The sequence below is a fragment of the Zalophus californianus genome, chromosome 2, assembly GCF_009762305.2.
Source record: "Zalophus californianus isolate mZalCal1 chromosome 2, mZalCal1.pri.v2, whole genome shotgun sequence".
Classification (NCBI taxonomy): Eukaryota; Metazoa; Chordata; class Mammalia; order Carnivora; family Otariidae; genus Zalophus; species Zalophus californianus.
In genome coordinates, this window is record NC_045596.1 from 201,368,850 (window position 1) to 201,388,362 (window position 19,513).

Here is a 19,513-nt window from a genome sequence, read left to right on the forward strand (position 1 = left end):
TACATCTGAAATCATTAGTTCTGTGTGATGCCAATTGGACTTTGATTTTTAAAAAGCAATTGAAAAAATGGCAAAATATTCACATGTGTTGAATACAGGTGGTGAATACATGGTCATCTATTATGTTGCGAACCGTACGCTTCAGTACATTGTAAATACTGTCAGGTTTTTGTTTAGACAGAATTATAACACGGAAGGGACCCGGGGAGGGCTTCTGAGCTCCCCGCCAGCTTCCTCGGCACACCAGGGCTGTCCTCCCAGCGGACCCCGCATCATCAGTGGATTATGGGGCACCGACACACACATCCTCCGGTCACCCTGCCTCCCCTCCCTCCGTGTGGCCCTGACCCCGTCCATGGTCGTGCACAACCCCCAAGCATTGGACACAGGACAATCCAACACAACTGATGCAGAAATGACCAAAAGCCAAGGACACACAGGTGTGCAGCAGCTGCCAGAAGGCTTTCCCCTCGGGTGCTGCTTCGGTCAGGTCTTCCCTCACCCACACTTGACCTTTAACGTCTGGACCCCAAATTATGACACAATCAAAGCTGCTGTGGGGGTACACAGTTACTCTTTTGGAAGGGCAGGTCAGTCCTGAACCTCATTCCCAAACCATTAAAAAGCCACAGTAAGTGGGTCTACCAAGTGCTGGTCCTAGAGATGCTATGGGCACGGCTGCCTTCTCTGCGCTCAGCGGCCTCGGGTCAGCCCGGCGTCCCCGCCTCCCGGCTCAGAGAGACACCCGGCTCACCCCATGGCAGGGCCACTGCAGGTCACCCTGGGAACAGGGCACGGGCAGGTGGCCTACGGCTCCCCAGCACCATGGAGCAGCACGGCCCTGCACACGCGCTCTCAAGTGCAGAGAAGGAACGCTTTAGCGGGGGGTACGTGAGCCAGCAGGGTACAGACACACATGCTAGGGCGTGTCACACCCGTCAGCAACGGGAACGGCCAGCCCTCTCCAGGCAGGTTGCAGCCAGCCTCGGAGCAAACACCGCCTCACATCCTGTGCTGATCTACGCGGCTGCTTGCTCTGAACGGGCGTGGAGATTCGGGCTGGGGCACAGGACACTATGGCAGGAGCCTGCATTCAGGTCAAGGATTTGGATTCACGTTTCTCGGCCCAATTCAAAAAGGGAACATCTCCCAACTTCACCAGTGTCTTAAAATTCCACCTGGCCACAGAATGACACGGAAACAGACCATCCGCGGACGAACACCACCAGGGAAGACTTGGGAGAGTCTTTTGAAATATGATTTAAAAAAAGATTCGACCCTTAGAAAATACTTTTTTTGTAATCACATGCTACGTCACTACACATTTTTCTGCACACAAAGGAAAACCATGGACTTACATCCAATCGGGAGTCCCACCGAGTGGAATGGCTCCTCGTCTCCGTGGAACCCTGCAAGAGAACCGGGTGAAGGGCACGGATAGACGCAGGAGGCGTGAGGCGTGCCCCCCACCCCAGGAGGACAACTCACTTCTCACCACCACGGCGGCGTTTGTCGACACCTGCCCGTACCCATTCGTGGCCACGGCCGAGTAGGTCGCTGTATCGTCAAAGTTTGCCCTTAGAGAGAGAAAGCAAGGCAGTGTCCTAAATGCACTGTGGGACTCTGGAAGCCAGTGACCCGGACTCAAACACTAGCATTCTTTGAAAGCCACTCATGTGACCTGGATCCTTTGTTCATGAGTGATTTGTTTAAGAACAATGCCAGTTCCATCCTCGGAACAAGGTATTAATTATAGACGCGGTAAGGTCTGGCTCCAGACTATGGTTGGCCTTTGTCTTTGAGGGAAACCGTATGGATGGACATTTCTGGAAAGCCTCAGTCTCATCCTCAAGGGGAAGTCTCTCCTCCCTGCTGGTTCCATTTTTCTACGTGGGTAGAATTCATGGCTTTATCTTGCCAGTGGGAAGGCTCCATGGACCTCAACCTCCAGGAAAATCCACTCCACCTCCCTCCCTACCAGGGATTCTCATGTGTATGGGAGATTATGCCCCAAACCCCAAAAGATCACCCAGATATGAAGCAGCCACCCCAGGGTGTTCTGAAGTTGTCTGAACCAGACCTGCCTGAGGCAGCCATCACTAAGGAGTCGCAGTGAGGTTGCATGTCCACCCCAGAAAGAACAAGGACCCAGCAACGACCAGACCCCAGTCCCTCCAGGGTGGAGCTCCTCTGCAACCCCTCCCCCACAGATGGATCTTACAAAAGCTGAAGCTTATTTTCTTGGCTGTGAACTATGTTCCCACCAGAAAGTGTCACAGGGACCAGGGATGTAAGGTGGAGGATCTGGCATCTGCTGAGCTTTTTTACCAAATACCGGACACTCTGCTGGTTACTTTTACTTTAACGTATCCTGTGTAATAGGCTCCAGCGCCCTCAAAAACACACACGATTATGTATTAACGTGGTGAGAACGTTGACACTTGAAGAAGTTGGGTAAAAAAGGTGCATGTAAATCCAGGACATGCACTCTTTCCGGCAGCTTCCGCCACCTGTCCGAGAAGTGGGCGTCAGGACCGTGATATTAATCTGGGGAGAGAAATTACACACAAAATTCCACACGCAAGAAAAAAAAAGAAAAGAAAAAGTTGACTCCAGGCTTTCTTTTAAAATGCGTCAAGGAGCCAATGCCCCAGAGACAAACCTGTTCTTTGGGGATGGTTAGTAACTTGACTTTCTTCCCTATTCCACTTGGAGCTGAAAATATTTCCTTTGACCAAAAAGCACACAGTGTCTCCAGTAACGGGGAGAGGAGGCTTCGGAGCATTACTGTTCCGCACCGGCACACGCGCCCTCAGGCACACAGACCGTCAGGGGCGGCTGGGGCAGGGGGTCTACACAGAAGGCATGATTACTTCTCTTCCTTACCCTTAAGCATTGCTTGAATTATTATCATTTTTTTTGCGCTTGTGTGATTTCTTCTAAACAATGAAACCATTATATTTTCATCAATGCATTCTGTAAACAGGAAGGTATCCTTCTTCTGGGATTAGCCGCACACCTTTCCCTCCAGCCAACACCCCCATGGGCTATATCACGACAGGGAAGAAGAGGGAGAGCCGGGCATCCCATGGACACAGCCGGGAGCATCACTGGCCCGGGCCACCTGCAGAGCAGCATGGCACCCTGAGAAAACCGCTTGATCCAAGTCTCCTGACCTGGAGCCTGTCTGCAAGCTCACAGGGACTAAGTCTTAGGAGGAGGAGCGACATGGCTGACACTTCCACGGAGCCCAGAAAGCAGGCTGGTCCAGCGAGGGGGCAACCCCCCTGAGCCGAGACACTGTCCCCCGGCCAGTGTCCCTACCAATTCCCAAAGGGGGGCGGCCCCTACTGCTACACCTACTCGAGTCCTCAGACGGAGCGTATAGAGATCTCACCAGCGTGGTCCAGCTGGGCACTGTATTCTTGATCCCTCTGACAAACCCTTCTGGGTGGGATTTGATACCAGTGCTTCCCAAACTGTCCCCCAGAGTTTTCAAACCGGACCTCCCCCAGGGAGGGCAAGGTGGCCCACCGACACGGCAGCTCCTCCCACAAGATCTTGAGCTGGTTTTCCAGTTGAGAATAAGACATGGAGGAGAACCACCTAACACATTAGCACTGACAAACTTGTCAAGGGACCGATTAGCACGTAGTAATTAGCGGGATGGATGGGCTGGGGAGAAGGAAGCCTGCACTTAGGAGCTGGAATGTCCTTTGGTGTGTGGATGCGCGTGTGTGCATTTCTCCAGAAAGGGATGTGCCCCGCGGCGTCCTCTGGGGTGTAAAGAAGTGCATACCCCCCAAATACGCAGACCTCCTGCTTTACTGTAATTGTCCCATGCATCCCCGTGCCCCGTGGAGGGAGTGCACACGGCCCACTGGGTGTGGAGGTGTGAGTCCTCACTTCTGTGATGTCTACTCTTTTTACATTGTTTCTGCGTTTCTCCTTTGCAAATGTTTTATGTTGCATAAAATAATACACTGGGACACACAGAGATGATCAGCAAGCATACCTGTCTGGACTGGGGGCCAGGCTTACCTGTGCCACCCCGTGCTGGAGCTGCGGGCAGGCTGCAGGAAGGACGGGACCCGAGCGCCAGTGCAGAGTACAAGCCAAGGGGTGGACAGGCTGGGCATGCAGATTTTGAGGAGCCTGTGCCCTACGCAAAATTTTGTGCACAGGTAATCTCGGGACCCATATGCCTTCCCACACCCCAGCAGGACTCCGTTCCTCTCTCCACCCCAAGGCCACAGCAAGAGGTAGCACACAGCCGGCCCCCAGAGCCTGCTTCTGGCCCATCCTCCACGCTGTGAGAAATTGCATATGCACATGGTTAGGAGGCAGAGGATTTTATGTTCTGTTTGGACAGGTTCCCAGGATAGACAGAGGTCTCAATCTCTACAAACTTCCATGGGGCACTTGTGCATCTCCGAGTCTTGAAGTGTCCCCCAGGCAACTGCATGGGAGAAAGTCATGCCCTCTGACGTCCTTTCAGGAGGGTAATCCGACAAATGCTTACATCGCCCGTGACCTGTCCTGGGAACTCGGGCCCAGCATCCTTCCCCTGGAAGCCGTGTCCACACTGGAATTACAATTTAACTCAAATGAGAGTTTGCATATGGAAGTCTAAACTAATGCGCCCAGGAGGTCGGCCTGGCTGCGGCGAGGGGGCAGGGGTGGTGCTGGACACAAAACCTGCACGAGGTCATCCTTTGTGCTTTCATAAAAGCATGAGCGCAGCATTAAAATTCTGTGAAGAAACAGGACTCACATTATGAGTCCCCAAGGAAAATTTTATGAGCATATAAAATCGTGTCGATTACAGTCTAAGTTCGAACAGCACCAAAGGGTCAGAAGCACTTGAAGAATTCAGGCAGCAGCCAAGGAGTATTCATAGGGGCAAACGTCACCCCGGCAGCTGAAGGGGGAGCTCCCTCCCTCCCGGGCCGGCAGCACATTCCACTGCACTCAAAATGGCCATGGATCAAATGATGGCAACTCAGCAGTTTGGTATGAACAGCTGAGCTGTGCGGAGACAGCAGGCTCCCCCTTCGCTCGTCAGCTGCGGACAGGGTCCCCGGGCAGATAGGAGTGCTGGGCAAGTCCGTCTCCACAGGGACCTGGGCTGCTGAGCCATGGACCACGGCGTCCCGGGCCTCAGTTTACAAACTTACAGCTGACAGACTCACCGGTTTGTCAGTGCGCTGGGTTCAAAGCTGGCATTACACCCAGGATAAGTGTAAAAGTTTCATACTTGAGAACAGGAAATGGTTTTCCCTTGTAAATGCAGTTGTTAACTCGGAAGCAAGCTGGGTGAAAACTCGGGCTGACCTAGGGACCCCTAAGCAGCCATGGCGCACCCGGGTACAGAAGAGACAGCCCTGAACTCAGCACACTCTCCACGATGAAGGCGATGTTCTCCTTCTACACAGTGTGGCTTTCTGGCTACTCAAATAGACACATGTTTTGGAAATCAAAGGAGAGAACCTTATTCTCCGAGAATTACAGCAAGGGGTCAGGGTGTTCCACCCCCAAGCCTTGCCCCGAGGATGTCTTCTCAGTTAGGGCCAGCCTGACCACCCTGCTCTAACCCCATATCCCAGCCCACCCCAACACCAACAGGTCCCCACTCCCCACACCCAGTACCCTGGCCTCCTGATCTACTATATAATTCACTTTTTTATTGTGCTTACGGTTCACCTCCTTATGGCAGATTATAAGACCTCAAAGAAGAGGACCTTGGTTTCGATCCCTTATCCCAAGTGTCTGGACCAGTGCCTGGCACACAGTAGGTTCTCAAAAAATAGCACCAGAAGGCCTAGAAGGCCTGGCCGTCCAGTTTTTTAAAACAGCCTCACATTTACCTGGAAAGCCACTTGTCACAAATATTCATCTTAATCACAACCTTCTAACACCTGTTCTGAAGAGTCTGCAGGTGGAGAGCTGGTTGTGGTGATGGGGAACCCAGCAGGCCTCCTCCAGAGGCTCATCCAAGGCCCTGTCGGACCCGTGAGGCAGCCGGCCCCCCGCCGGCGTGAGGAGTGGGGAGGCTGTAGAGCCTGGTGCTGGCAGCCGGCGGGCGCCCCCCGCAGGTGCAGCCTGGGAGTGCCGGGCGGGCAGTGCCTGAAGGGGCTCAAGCCTGGGCTCCCACCCCAAGTCCGAAGTTGGGAAACAGAAGGAAGAAGAACACAGGCCGGAGGCAGAGGAAGACCCAGTGAGCGCAAGGCAAAAAAGCAAAGAAACGCGGTAAAACCATCCTCCCCGGGGGCGGAAACGGGGACATGGCGAACTCCCTCCCAGAGCAACGTGGGCCAGGCTCCTTGAACCTCAGGCCTGGGCCTGGTCCTCCCGCGCAGGAACCCTGCTGAGTCAGCTCAGGGGGACCCCCCCCATGTCTGAGCAGGTGCCTCACCACCCCCTCCCCAGATGGATCCCATCATCTGGCTTCAGTAAGAAGCCTGCGAGGCTGGTCTGGCAGAGTCCCAACCCCTGACGCTTCCTCTCCGTGACTTCCCTCCGTGCCCCCACATGCTCCTGGGGTGAACACCCCACCTCCCTTCTGGTGTGTGGGCCTGAGCCCCACACACTGGTCACACAGAAGGAGCACATCAGAGTAACCCTTTCTTCAGCAAAACTGAGGTATACAAAAGGAAAGAATCCCCTCGGTCGAAGAATGCATCAGGGAGAAGTTTCCGTGGTGAATGCTCTGTCGTACTAACTTGGGACCTCGCCAAGTCACCTTGGGGATTATTTCAGTGGGACCATTTCACTAAGAATTATTTTATTGCAGATTATTTTACCTCTAAGTAAACTGAGCCTAATTATGATGTGGTCGCTCTACAAGTTAGTAATAATAAAATCAATAAAGTTATATGTTCCAATGTCTTACTGACTTTTGCATTTACATTAGTACCCCTCATCTTTTCCTGGAAAGGACTTCATATAACTTACTACACACACACTCACCACATGTTTATATAACATATGAAAATATATACGGCCTTATTTGGTCTTCATGATCGTTCCCATTAAGCCAACAGAGAAGATAAAATTTTTTATCATGTCTCTTGATAATGACTTTCAGATAAAAATATTACAATTCAGGAAGAGTTAATGATCCATCCAAAGTCACAGGGTACACGGTAGATCGGGTATCCAAACCCAGGTCTCTGGTTGCAGTCCCTAAATTACAGTGCAGTAACGAGCCCCATTTACCCATCAGATTAACAGCTGAGCCATGGGAAAATGTCATGATATACTGTGAGAAAAGGCAGATTGCACCATGTTATGATCTTCTTATGAAATAAAAACTGTGTGTACACAGAAGCAGAAGAAGAAATGCAGAATCTAAGTGTGTGTGTGTGCGTGCATGCACATGCTGTGTAAGGAAAATGAAAAGCTATCTTTACAGCAAAATACTGATGCTGTGGGAAATATGAATGATTTTTATTTTCTTTTCCTCATCTGTATTCTACATTTTTTCAATTTATGAAAAAAAGATAGAAGTTATGTTTCTTTGAGGAGCTTGGGTTTAGTTAGGCACTGGTCCCCAAACCTGGCACGCGATGCGCTCCCTGCTGGACAGGTGTGGGGAGTCTTCTGCATCCACGGTCACCTGTGCACCTGAACGCCACCGTCTGTCCCTAAACCAGCCATTCTCTTTGCTCCCAGAGCAGGAGCCTGGACAGAGCTGCAGGTTTGCCTACTGGGGGTCTGACACCAAGGACAGCAAGCTTCCAGAAGCTTCCCCCACAGCTTAAGTCAGAAATACTACCAAAGTCCCATGGCATAGAATGGACGTGGTGCCCCCTGACCTCCTGTCTCCAACTGTGAGGTCTCTCCTGTGTTTGGATCACTGAGTGTTTGAAGCAGGTGTCCCCAGGCGCCCACCATGCCCAACACCTTACCTATTGATCTCCAGCGTGTGCACGCCATACTTGCTCTCGATTCTGTACTTGCCCGGCTCTCCTGCTTGGCAGATCAAACTACCATTCTTATACCTGCACAAGGGAAACAAGTTACTGCAAAGGCAAAGGGGAATTTGCATTTTGTCCCCGCCTTCTTTAGGGCCCTTAGGGATGCTATCGCCCTGCGTCTGTGAGCTCCACTTCCCAGGACCTGGGGCCGGCACAGCGGAGCAACTAGGGGTGACCCAGGGCCCAAGTCTGTCTGTCTGCTTAGGAGAGAGCAGCTCCTGCAGAATTCAGCCTATCTGGGCCGTCCTCAACCTATGTCAGAGAGCGCCACGAGTGTCCTTGGACTTCGTGAGGAATTCAGGATAAATCATTCCCTAAGAAAAGAATGTTGCCAGTGTGAGCTGCGTCCCAGGCCAGCCTCTCTGGGGAGTTCTATGGGATCCTGACTGCAGGAAGCTGGCCTCTGCACCCCACCTGGGACAGCAGGACCTTGTCTCCCTGAGACTGAGAGTTGGTGGGTCGCTGCCTCCGCAGCCTGCCTGGCAAACCACCACAGAACCTGGAACTAAATTTCTGATCTGGGCTGAGTGCCCCAGTCAGGTTACGAGCAAAATGTGTATGGTCTTTGCAGCAGGCTATAAACTTGGGGAATGTTATTATCACTTCCAGCAAGTGGGGCAACAAACATAGGTATGCAACAGATGGAGAAACACAAGGGTCTGGGGCCTGGAGACTTGATTCTTGACATCATCAGGTGCAATCAACCACAGCACCACACGCGGCCCCACCATTCAGATCATCTGAAGGAACTTATTCTTAAGTAGACTTCCTCTGAAAGTCAGCTGAGCCAATTTCACTAAAATAAAATGCCGGCATGGCATTTATGGTGGCCATTCAGTGAGTGTTTATAAATGTATGTCCCATGGAGTTTCACACACAGTGGGCAATGGAATGGGGTGTGTGCCACACGATCCCTTCAGGTGGCTCTTCCTCATCTGCACATTGGCACCAGCTGTTACCAGATCCTCGTGAGAGAGTGCAGTCCAGCCCTCCTCAGACCCGGGGGCAGGCCACCCGCCCACACTCACCACTGCACCACGGGGGTGGGAAACCCTTGCACAGTGAAGCAGAGTTTCACAGACATTCTCTCCCAGACGGTGTGGGACCTCAGGCGCACCAGGATCTCGGGGGCCCGGCGCATCCGCTCCAAGTAGGAGTGCCTGTGCCCGGTCAGCTTGTCCTCCACCTGCCCCGGGAAGCAAGGCCAGGTCAGCACGCTGCAGGAAGGGGCGCGGCATGGGCCAGCAAGGCTCTCTGCCCATGGGCCATACGCATGTCATGCAGACAACCCACGACCAGACCCACGCCTCTCAAGGAGCACCAGAGGTCCCCCTACCATCTCCTGAATGGCGTATTTGTCCAGCTTGTCCTGAGCCTGTGTGCGCGCCTGGTGCATATTTTCCTCCATCTCAGCCAGATCCCGGAGGAAACGCTCCCGCTTGGCTTCCCCATAAGAGGCCACCAGAGACTGGTACCTGCTGGGGCAAAGAAGTGACGTTACTCTCGTGACACGCAGAAAGGGTGAGTGGTCATCAAAGGTCTGGAGACCACACATGCTCTTTCCCAGGATTTTCTCAAGTGGAGAGCAAGAAGAGGAATTGAGAAAAGCTATTTCTGCTTAATTTTAATCTCTTTCTTTCAAGACTATGGTCTGGCTAGAGGGCTAGTACCATACACAAAGCAGTTGTAAGAAGGGCAGACATAGGATTCGTAAATAAAAGTTATGGGAGAAGATGCGCCAACCCTCCTTCTACCGGGAGGAGCGCGCAATCACACCGCTCAGAGGCCGGTGCTCTTCTGCGGATTGCGGTGAGCAGACGTGCACCCGGGACGCGCATAATGCACAACGTCAGGAACAGACGCAGAGTCACAAAGGGAGTCTGAGGCCCCTAAAATCGGACTTGTCTACAGCTCTGGACCCCATGATGACTCACACATGCTCAGTAAAGTCTGTACCTCGGAGCAACTCACTCCACCTTCTCAGGACACCGTCTCCCCATCCCTAAGGCCAAGAGCTTGGCCGCCCGGGGGTCTGGCACCCAGTGCTTAGGCCCTGCTGGGCTGGTGTCTGCTTAACAGCCAACACAGACAATGTAAGGAGAGCCTGAACCCCACCCCCCCTGCGCTTTCTTCTGCATATGGAGCTCATAAAAACCGCCTGTTTTCCTGGGGAGGCTGCTGATTCCGAATGACTCTAGGGCTGCATGAAAGCCTCCTGAATCAACAGATGCACGTAAGAAGTAAGTCTGTGTTCCAGAAGAATAAAAGGGATTCAATAAAAAATTCAGCTTCTTTTTTTGTTTGTTTGTTTTTTAAAGATTTTATTTATTTATTTGAGGGAGAGAATGAGATAGAGAGAGAGCATGAGAGGGGAGAGGGTCAGAGGGAGCAGCAGACTCCCTACTGAGCAGGGAGCCTGATGTGGGACTCGATCCCGGGACTCCAGGATCATGACCTGAGCCGAAGGCAGTCGCTTAACCAACTGAGCCACCCAGGCGCCCAAAAAAATTCAGCTTCTTGATCTGTAAGAGTCGAGAGTGAGGTGCCGTCAATCTGGCCCCAGTGCCGTCTTTGTGCACCCAGCACCGCCCCGCCCACTGCCACGCCTTCCTCGGGCCTCTCCGGCAGAATGTCACCCATCACACACTGACACTTAGTGATGAGCCCCGAGGACAGCCCGGGCATGATGCACGGGGGCCCGTCTTTCACCAGGACAGAAGGAAAAGCATCTAATCTCCTGAATCCTCCAGAAGACCATGCTGAGATCTTCAAAGCATGCCGATGCTTCTGTGGCTTTTATTTTATACGGAGACATAGCAGTTAATCAGTGATGCACCCACGGATTCATCTTTCGAGAAGGACCAGTTTGTCCCATACCTTAAACTAGGATCTGCCACAGGAGGGGAAGAACAAAAGGAGCTGGAGAGACCCAGGCTATAACCCACATACATGCTGGGGGTCAAAGGACTACTCCAGGAGAGTAGCCTTGTGTGTCTCAAAAAGACTTCCAACAGCGGGGATTGTCCCAAAAGTGATTACTGCCAAAACCGTGTGAATCACGGTAACCTACTCCCTGACCCCTCTAATTAACAGAAGCTGACATTCCCCCCATTCACTCCTGTGGAAATTGAGGAATAGAGATTTTCTGTGACATGCTCAAGGTCACCACAAGGAATAATTAATAAAATTATAAAGGTCTAAACTTCTCACTTCCATACCCACACCCTAAATAAAGATAGAACCATTTTTTAAATAGTCCAATAACAGAAAATCCAGTTTTTGGTAATGTGCACATTTTGATGTGATTCTCTCACAGAAGAAATCCTCACTTTACCATAAAATGTACATGGCAAAATTCGCAGAAGGCATCTAAAAGATCATTCAAAGTGTGCCAAATGAAGCCTGATCTTTCCAGCTGCCCATTTTTGTTACACAGGTCCCTTCATTGTAGTGCTAGGTTCAAAATGAAACACGTTTGCCAATTCTCATTTTCTCCTTCAGGTTTTAAGTGGGTAAGAATACAGAGACCATTTTCTAGAAATAATAGGGGGAGGTGAGGGGGAAAACAGAGCAGGTATAACACAAAGCGTTCATGGCATGCTTCACTATTTTGTTCTTGTAAGATCACCACCTGTTTCTCTGTGACCTGGAAACAATTTGTGAAGACTGACGTCCTCATTAATCCATGTCATTCCTGGGACATTTTCCCCTATGAGCTGAGTCCCCTGCAATGCTGGGCACAGCCGTCACAATGTTTCCACTCAGACACCCGCTGGAAATGCCGGCCTGTTTGGAAGATCACCTTGCCGGCCAACAACCTCACTGCCCTGCGTTCCAGCTAAAGAGGCTGTCGGGGGAAACTCGACGTGAACTTCAACCTGTCAGGTCTCAGTGCTTTCATGGGAGAAGCGTGGGATAGGACAGAGTGCAGACACGGGATCCACCGCAAGCGTGGCCACGTGGGCAAGTTCGGTTGTGCAGAACGAGCTGGAAAATGCCCCACACGGTTATGCTTAGGACTCACTGAGCTAGACAGGGAACAAGATGCTGGGCACTGGTGGCCTTCACAGAGGCAAGGGTGACCCTCCAGGCTCTCGGCTGTGTTCTTGGCTAAATGCCTGTCATTGTCCCCTCTGTGGCCGCAGACCCTCCCCAGAGCCCCCGGCCGTGGTGCCGTGCCACCGCAGTGCTGGGAGGGGCGGGGCGGGAGAGGGGGCAGAAGCTCACCGCCTCTTCTTCTCCTGCTCCTCCTCCTCCAGAGCCTCGGTGCTCAGTCTCTTTGCACAGATACTGCAGGTCGCCCCCCTAAACGCCGTCTGGCCGGCCACTCTCTGGGAAGATGACTTCTGTGAGAAAGCCTTCTGGGAAGATGAGTGGCTGGAGGTGCGCCTGGATGGGACACGGAAACAATCCGACGTGTTAGAGGAGTGTGCAAATTCATCCTAACAAACCACACCCCGTTTCTCCTGCACGCACGTCAGCCTTGAACCGTGCCGGCACACGAACACGAATGAGCACGTGCACACACGTGTGCAGGCACACGTGTACGTGCCTTCCTGAGCACACCAGCACATGTGTGTACATACACTCATAGAAACTACGTCCCTGTGCAGGCACTGCCCCCAGCTGCACACTCACACGTGTGCACACTCACACACATGTGCACTCACATGCATGCACACTCACACATGAGCACTCACACACGTGTGTACACACACAGAAACTTATATCCTTGTGCGGGCACTGCCCCCAGCTGCACATTCACACACACGTGCACTCACACATGCGTGCACACAGAAACCTACATCCCTGCACAGGCATTGCCCCCATCTGCACACGCACGTCCTCAGAAGGGCGCCTTCACACATGAGCTCCTCTCCTACCCTTGCCATTTCCCACCCATGCCCACGAGTGCCTTCTGCCACGCTTTTGGCCTAATGCCACGGTTATATATATCTCAAGGGATCTGAAGCTCCCGGAGGCTGCTGGGAGGGCTGTGGATGTTTGGCTGCTTGTTACAGGGATGGCAACGGGACACAAGGGCCATAGGCAGGTCCAAATATAGGGTGCCGGGGACATGCACAAGCTCCAGAGGCCGCAGCACGGCACGCCCGCAGTGTCTTCCGCTGGTCAGCACGGCCGTCCCCGGGCTCCCGAGTCCACGGACATCTGCAGCCCCAGGCAGGTGTGGCACGTCCCTGAGGACCCTGTGCTTCTGAAGCTGGCAGATCTGTGGCTTCAGGGAGCCCCTGATGCAGTGAATACATTTACCTTTCTGCTACATTTATTATTATTGTAGCAAAACTACTGACAACAGCCTCCATGTGATCTTTACTTTGCCCCCATGAGCTTCTCTCCTACTGGTATTCTTCCCATTGTCCCTTCTTGCTGCCCTTCTGTGTTGGTGACTTTTTAGATCCTAGTTCTGCAAAATGTGTGAAGAGGCGCAAAGTCAAAGAGCACTTATTAAAAAGTCTCTGCCTTCATAGTCTAAATGAGGGGCTCAGAGCCAGTCTACCAGGATCCACCAGGATCCATCAGGATCCACCGGGATCTACCCGGATCCCAGCAGTACTCCCACACAGAGTTCGCTGTGCAGCCAGGAGAGCCGAATTTCCCCACCAGTGTGAGGCACGGGCATCAGGGAGCATGCCATCCCTGACCCGCCCCCCAAACCAGTTCATGTCCAGGGTGCAGGGGACTAGATAAAGCTCCTGTAACACCAGACACCCACGGTCAAAGCTCTACTGGTCTAATTGCTGAATTCCAACTTACTTTTTCGCAGCATATTCATCCAAAAGGTACCTTGTCTGAACATTGCGGTACGACTGGTCAAAGTGTTTGTGTCGCTTTTGGTAAAAGGGCACTGTGACAAGCGACATCTTGGTGTGCACCTACGAACAAAGAGTATGTCAAATAGCGCTGAGCTCCTTCTCAAATGCAGTCCTGCTCTCGCAATTTCTACACCAGCATTGCCATTGTTCCAAAGGGGAAAATCAAGTTCAATTAGCAACACTCTTTCAGGGGACAGGGGAGGGAAGAAACATTATATAAGTGAAAATAATCTCAGGCTATGAATCTGGATTCCTAGTAAGTTCCCTAGGACCAGATATGGTGTTCGGTTTTCTCCTATGAAAATCAGAAGACTAGACTATGTTTCTTTTAATTGTGAGCTCAACAAATATTTATAGAATACCCAGCTTGTTCAAGGCAACATGAAAAGCAATGTGAGTGATAAGGATAAAAATAAAACACAGATTAGAGAAGTAAACAAATACTTAGAACGCAAGATAAGAGCAAAAAGAGATCCAAACTGCTCTGGGAAATGAGGAGGGAACACACATAACAGGACAGAGGGCAGCCAAATGAGGGCCCCTGAGGAGGTGACGCTTGAGAAGAGCCTTGACCATGGACACGCTGACAGGTGGAGATGGGGCGGGGGGGCAGGGCATCCCATGAGCAAAGGTAGGAGGCAGGAAAACACGAGCTCTCAGGATGCTTGAAGAGACATAACAAGAGATCGTTCTGGAAAGACTGCAACCACACACGGGGGCTTTCAGCGTCTGCCCCGGGAGCCGGGGGTCTTCACTGCTCGAAAGGGTACCTGGAAAGGGAACTCGTCTCCAGGACACTGTCCAGATCCATTCTTCTAAAATCGCATCTCACCAGTTACATGTAGACTCTCACGGCAGGGGTGGGCGCAGGGAGCAGGGCTGGGGCCAGCAAGAAAGTCGGGGGGATGTGGACAAGCGAGCACATTTTGGTTAAATTCTCTGGAAACAAGGAACGACTGAGATCCATACTGTGGTGTGGAGTCTGAGAACTGAAGTAGGGCAGGCACTGGACTCCGGGCCATTTGCAGCCTATGCTCACTCAAAATAAATACAGCGCCAACTTAGGGCTTACTCAATTCTCTTTAAAATGTAACATAGACAGTATTCCTAAATCTCGGTGAGCACTAACTTCCAAAATAAAGGACCAAAGGAATTCCAAATCTGAGCTCCACTTTTGTCCTTGGTGTTTAAATTAGAATAATCTGCCCAAATCCAAAGAAGGAACTCTAAGGCAAGTCCCCAAGGCCCAGCTCCAGGGACAAGAGGGACACAGCCCAGCAGTGGACAAGCAGCAGGTGCCGCCTTGAGGTGGGAGAGCCCGCACCTGCTCCCTCCACCACCCCACCGTTCAGCACTTGGAGTGTGCGTTAGGAAGCCACCCAAATACAGAACGTCGTCCAAGCAGACTCCTCATGGCCAATTTCCTGCAGACCGTGATTTCCTAGAAGAACAGAATTACAGAAGCCCGGAAGAGATCCTTAGGGATTATCCAAACCCCTATTGTACTGGGGGTGGGGACAGATGCCAGGAAGGAGAAAGGAGTTCCCTAAAAACATGTAGAAAGGACTGGTCCACCCAGAGGCCATCAGACCTCTACTTCTGGGCCTTTTATACTTTGCCACACTAATACCAATTTTTCCTCCTAAAAATCAAGTAGTCAAGCAACCACCTCATATGCACTGAGGGTCCAGCACGTGTTTTATAGCTAGCATCAATCTGATGCTAAGTATGCAACAGAATGAGCTTCTCTAAACGCCGCATCTCATGGAACTCCGTGGAGACAGAGCTTCTCTGGATGCCGCGTCTCACGGAGCTCCATGGGGACAGAGCTTCTCCGTCCCACCCCAGCTTTGAAAGAGGCATCATAGCACAAAGGTCAAGAGCACAGGCTTACATCTGATAGACCTGGGACTGAATTCTGAGCCTGCACAGGGACATGGCCTTAGGTGCCTTTCTCACCTCCCGAACTCTGATACTCCATACAGCTTCTATGGAATGCTTGACACCGTGCCTGGCATGGGGTATCAAACAACCAAAATTGGTAGCTGTCCCTACCACACTGGCTTTGCTGTTGTTGTTATGAAGGGAGTGGTGTAGGCAGGAAAACGTATCTGAAACAAATGCATCTGGTCACTTTACTATCTGAAATACCCTCAACTGCACCTCAGTGGGTTTTCCAGTGAGTCCATCAAGACAAATCATCAAGAAAAGCCCTCCGCCCATAATGGCATGCATTCCATTGACTGTCTCTGGAGTCCATGGGTGTGCTGGGGTCAGCTCCCTGAGCTGAAGTCAGACCAGGTCGGGGCATGCATCTCAGCAGTTTGGAGCAGCCTCCTCTCGCCAACCACACCTGCTCCAACGGAGGAAAAGGCTGCGACAGCACAATGAGGAACGCAGCCTGTAGGTGCAATCATGCCCGTGGTCATGTCCCGTCTCAATCACTTACATTTATGCTGACTTAGCCTTCAGACCTGTTTGCATTTCTTGTTCAAGGGAAGAGTCCAAAAATGGCCCAGATGATAAGAGAGGATAGGCTATCTTGACATGCTTAAACTGGGGGAGCTCGCACCCCAAAAGAGGGCAAGGCACACTCAGCGGGACCTGTGCTTTTGTTCTGAGTGTGAAAGGTCAGCTTCCCTCACAGCACGGGGATACTGTAACCATTCCGCAGTGTCCTGTCCAATGCTCAGAGGACAATCAGCGCTCGCTATTATCACCGACCTCACCCAACGCGCGCTTGTGCGGCCTGCAAGTCCTCAACACTTCCTGTGTGAGGAGCGTACACTTTGTAACAGTTAGCGCCGTGGGGCTGGGATCAAGTGCACGGGGCTCCCGTGCTCCTCGCTCTGACCAGTACACCTGCTAGAGCTTCTTCCCCCCACCAAGGCAGCTGTGGGCCACGGCAGTAACAGAACATCACTGCATTTATTCCCACCTAATGAAACACTGTGCCTAGGGCCATCACAGTCAGGAGCTTTCAGGGACTCTGCAAATGGGATTATCCTCGCCTCCACCCATCTCTTACTACCCATCTCTTACAGACACATGGAGCACCTGCCCGGGGGCAGCCACGCCTGAATCACAGACCACAGCATTTCAAGGACGGGACCATCTTGGAGCCCCCGGCTCCACGGGTGGTAGCAAGCTCCCGTCTCCTAGACAGTGGACCCTTGTGCCACTGTGTCATCGCCAACCCCCTCCCCGGCCTGGGCTGGCTTTTCCTAATGCCATGGGCAACCCAGACAGAGCAGCAGGCCCACCGTGCAGCCACGCCCACGTCCAGGCCACTCAGGGAGCCTCATGTCTCAGAGCCTCCCCCGTTGTCCCTGAGCACCCTGGAGCTGGAGCGAGGAGCTCCCTTGGAAACCTGTTCCCTGCAGACTCAGCACATGCTCGGCAGCTGCAGCCTGGGGCACACGGCATTCACCTGAAACCACAGGAGACTCCACAACTTGACACGGATGAGCTCATTCTGTCCTGGGTGAATGTCGACCTTCCCTGAGAGGAAACGGAGCTCTGGGGGGCGAAAATCATCCACCCAGGTCCGTGGTCCATCAGACACAGAGCCAACGTCCCACCTCGCTGCCCTTCTAACTCTGCACCCGGCCCACAGCCCCCACCCATCCCCAGGGCTCACGAAGTCTTCCCACGCATCTCAGAATGATGACACCAAAATGAAACGTGAGCCCATCCTCAAGTACAGGGGACCATGCGTCTGTGACATGCTCAGACCTAACGCCTTCCTGCAAAAGGTATCTGGAAACCATCTTTCATGCCACCAAGAAGGATTTTAATTTGTGGAAACATTTCAACTACCATGCACTGACATCCACCTAATAAAAGACACTGTTGTTTGTGCACCTAAAAATGTCGAAGTCAACGAACACACCAAATGACAGCTTTTCAAGAGGAACGAGAAGGATGAGTTGGCACACACAGTTGGCCTAGGCCTCCAAGGAACTAAACCCTCAGACCCCAAGACGGGCTCTGCCCAAGCTCGTCGGCCCTGGGGTCTACTTGCCCCGAAGCTTTTTCCACGCTGCTCAGCACCAAAAGAAATAGTCACTGAGCACAAAATCCTCTTAAAATCATCCTCAATGAGAAATCCTACATGGTGTGACATCTGATTGCTGGCAGCTAAATTTCTGCGGTGTTTCTCGAATAATCTTTTGGAGCTGTGGCAGGAGAGGCAGAGGGCTGTCCTTGCAGCCACAGAGTTCTCCAGCTTCCAAGGACCCTGAGCCCTCCTGCCCTGACGCTCCAGCACGATCAAATTCGATTGAGCCACCAGATCATGTGCAGCTTCCTGGACGGGAGAACTTTCCAGCAACCCACACAGTTGCCATCATCTCCAATTAGAGAAATTGCAGTTTACCCCCAGATTCTCCTTGTCTCGGTAAAGGACCGGCGTCCCTCACTCAGCGCTGGCTCCACATACACGCGCTGCAAGTGACCCCGACTGGGTTTACTTAAAAAGCCATTTCAATGGTCTTTGCTCCACTTACTCTGTATACACCTGTGTCACTCGTGCTTGGGAAGCAAGGGTTGAGCCGGGAGGTGGGAAAGTGAAGCCCTCCCAGCCGGAGCCCCACTTCCCCAAGCCCTGCTGCCCTCCTGGGCACAGGGCCCCCGCCCCACCACCCTCCCTACAGGCCCAGCTCTGAGGCCGTGGGGGGTGGCGCCGGGCTCCAGCAGGGGCGCCGAGCCGAGAGACTCTGCAGGATGACGGCTCATGAGAAAGCACAGAAGACAAGAAGACAGCCGTGTGGCACCATCAGGCTAAAGCTGAAAGCCTCAGAGGCTGAGAGCAGCCTTCCTCACGGCTCCAGACACCAGCGTCCAGGGCGATGCTAATGACCTAAGGACTCTCTCTCTCTCTTCAGAAAATAGCCAGTTTTATTCCATACCTTTTCGAATCTGCACGGTCCCCACAGACTCCTTCATGGCCCAGACCCTCACAAAAGCGCAGACCACAATGATGGGCTCAGGGCCCCCGCAGGAGACGCCGCAGACCTCGGGCGGACGGCCAGGGCTCTGAGGGGACCGCCCATGATGACAGTCCAGATCATGACCGTGGGAAACAAAGAAAGGCCTGAAATCTATTCCCAGAAACGCAGACCTCAGGCCGAACCGTTGGCTGTCTCCTCTGTGCTTCAGGGAGCATGCTAGCTAACCCTGCCTTCCCCGGAAACAGGTCCACCTGGGAGAGCAGACTGCTCCCAGCCGCAGCACACATTACTAGTCCTCCTTGCAAAGCCCCAAATCAGAAAAGTAACGGAGAAAAGAAAACTTACCCAGAGAGAAAGGAGAAAGGCCAAGAGGAGAGAAGCCCTGCCTCGCCCGGCTTACCCACGACGAGGCTCTGGCTGAAGAAGGCAAAGCTATTTCTCCCTCCAAATGCCCAGCCCTCCCTCCCATTTATGGCCTGGGAAGAGGCTATATATAGCCACAGGGACAGCCTCGCCCCAAATTCATGACCTGCATCATCAGTCATCAGCCTGATCCTAGGAAGGAAAAGTCAACAAGTTGGAAAAAATGAAAATCAGAAAGTGCCAAGTGTCTGTCTGGAGGCACAGAAGGTGCCTCTCTCCTCTCAGGACAAGAGGGTAGGGCCGACATTCCACCGTGCCTGGCTTTCCTCTGACTCCTTTCAATGTTTACGCACAAGTTCTCAGACCTCTTTTCAATCCTGTTGAG

The 19,513-nt window shown here is 52.4% G+C and overlaps 1 protein-coding gene across 3 annotated transcripts in view; it reads right to left on the reverse strand.

The window, feature by feature from the left end:
* The window catches only part of MYOM2 (myomesin 2), an 83,883-nt gene extending 64,660 nt beyond the window's left edge, over positions 1 to 19,223 (reverse strand). Inside the window, exons 1-8 of one of the 3 annotated variants that reach the window (XM_027600378.2) lie at positions 19,111 to 19,223; positions 13,755 to 13,873; positions 12,207 to 12,368; positions 9,316 to 9,454; positions 9,008 to 9,165; positions 7,911 to 8,003; positions 1,489 to 1,577; positions 1,359 to 1,409 (exon numbers count right to left, since the gene is read on the reverse strand). In XM_027600378.2, coding sequence (XP_027456179.1) covers positions 1,359 to 1,409; positions 1,489 to 1,577; positions 7,911 to 8,003; positions 9,008 to 9,165; positions 9,316 to 9,454; positions 12,207 to 12,368; positions 13,755 to 13,861 — 799 coding nt within the window. In that variant the 5' untranslated portion in view covers positions 13,862 to 13,873; positions 19,111 to 19,223. Of the gene's footprint in view, positions 1 to 1,358; positions 1,410 to 1,488; positions 1,578 to 7,910; positions 8,004 to 9,007; positions 9,166 to 9,315; positions 9,458 to 12,206; positions 12,369 to 13,754; positions 13,874 to 18,723; positions 18,813 to 19,110 lie in introns of those variants that run through there. The other 2 variants (XM_027600376.2, XM_027600377.2) reach the window with 2 other exon arrangements.
* Between the last annotated feature and the right edge of the window lie 290 nt (positions 19,224 to 19,513).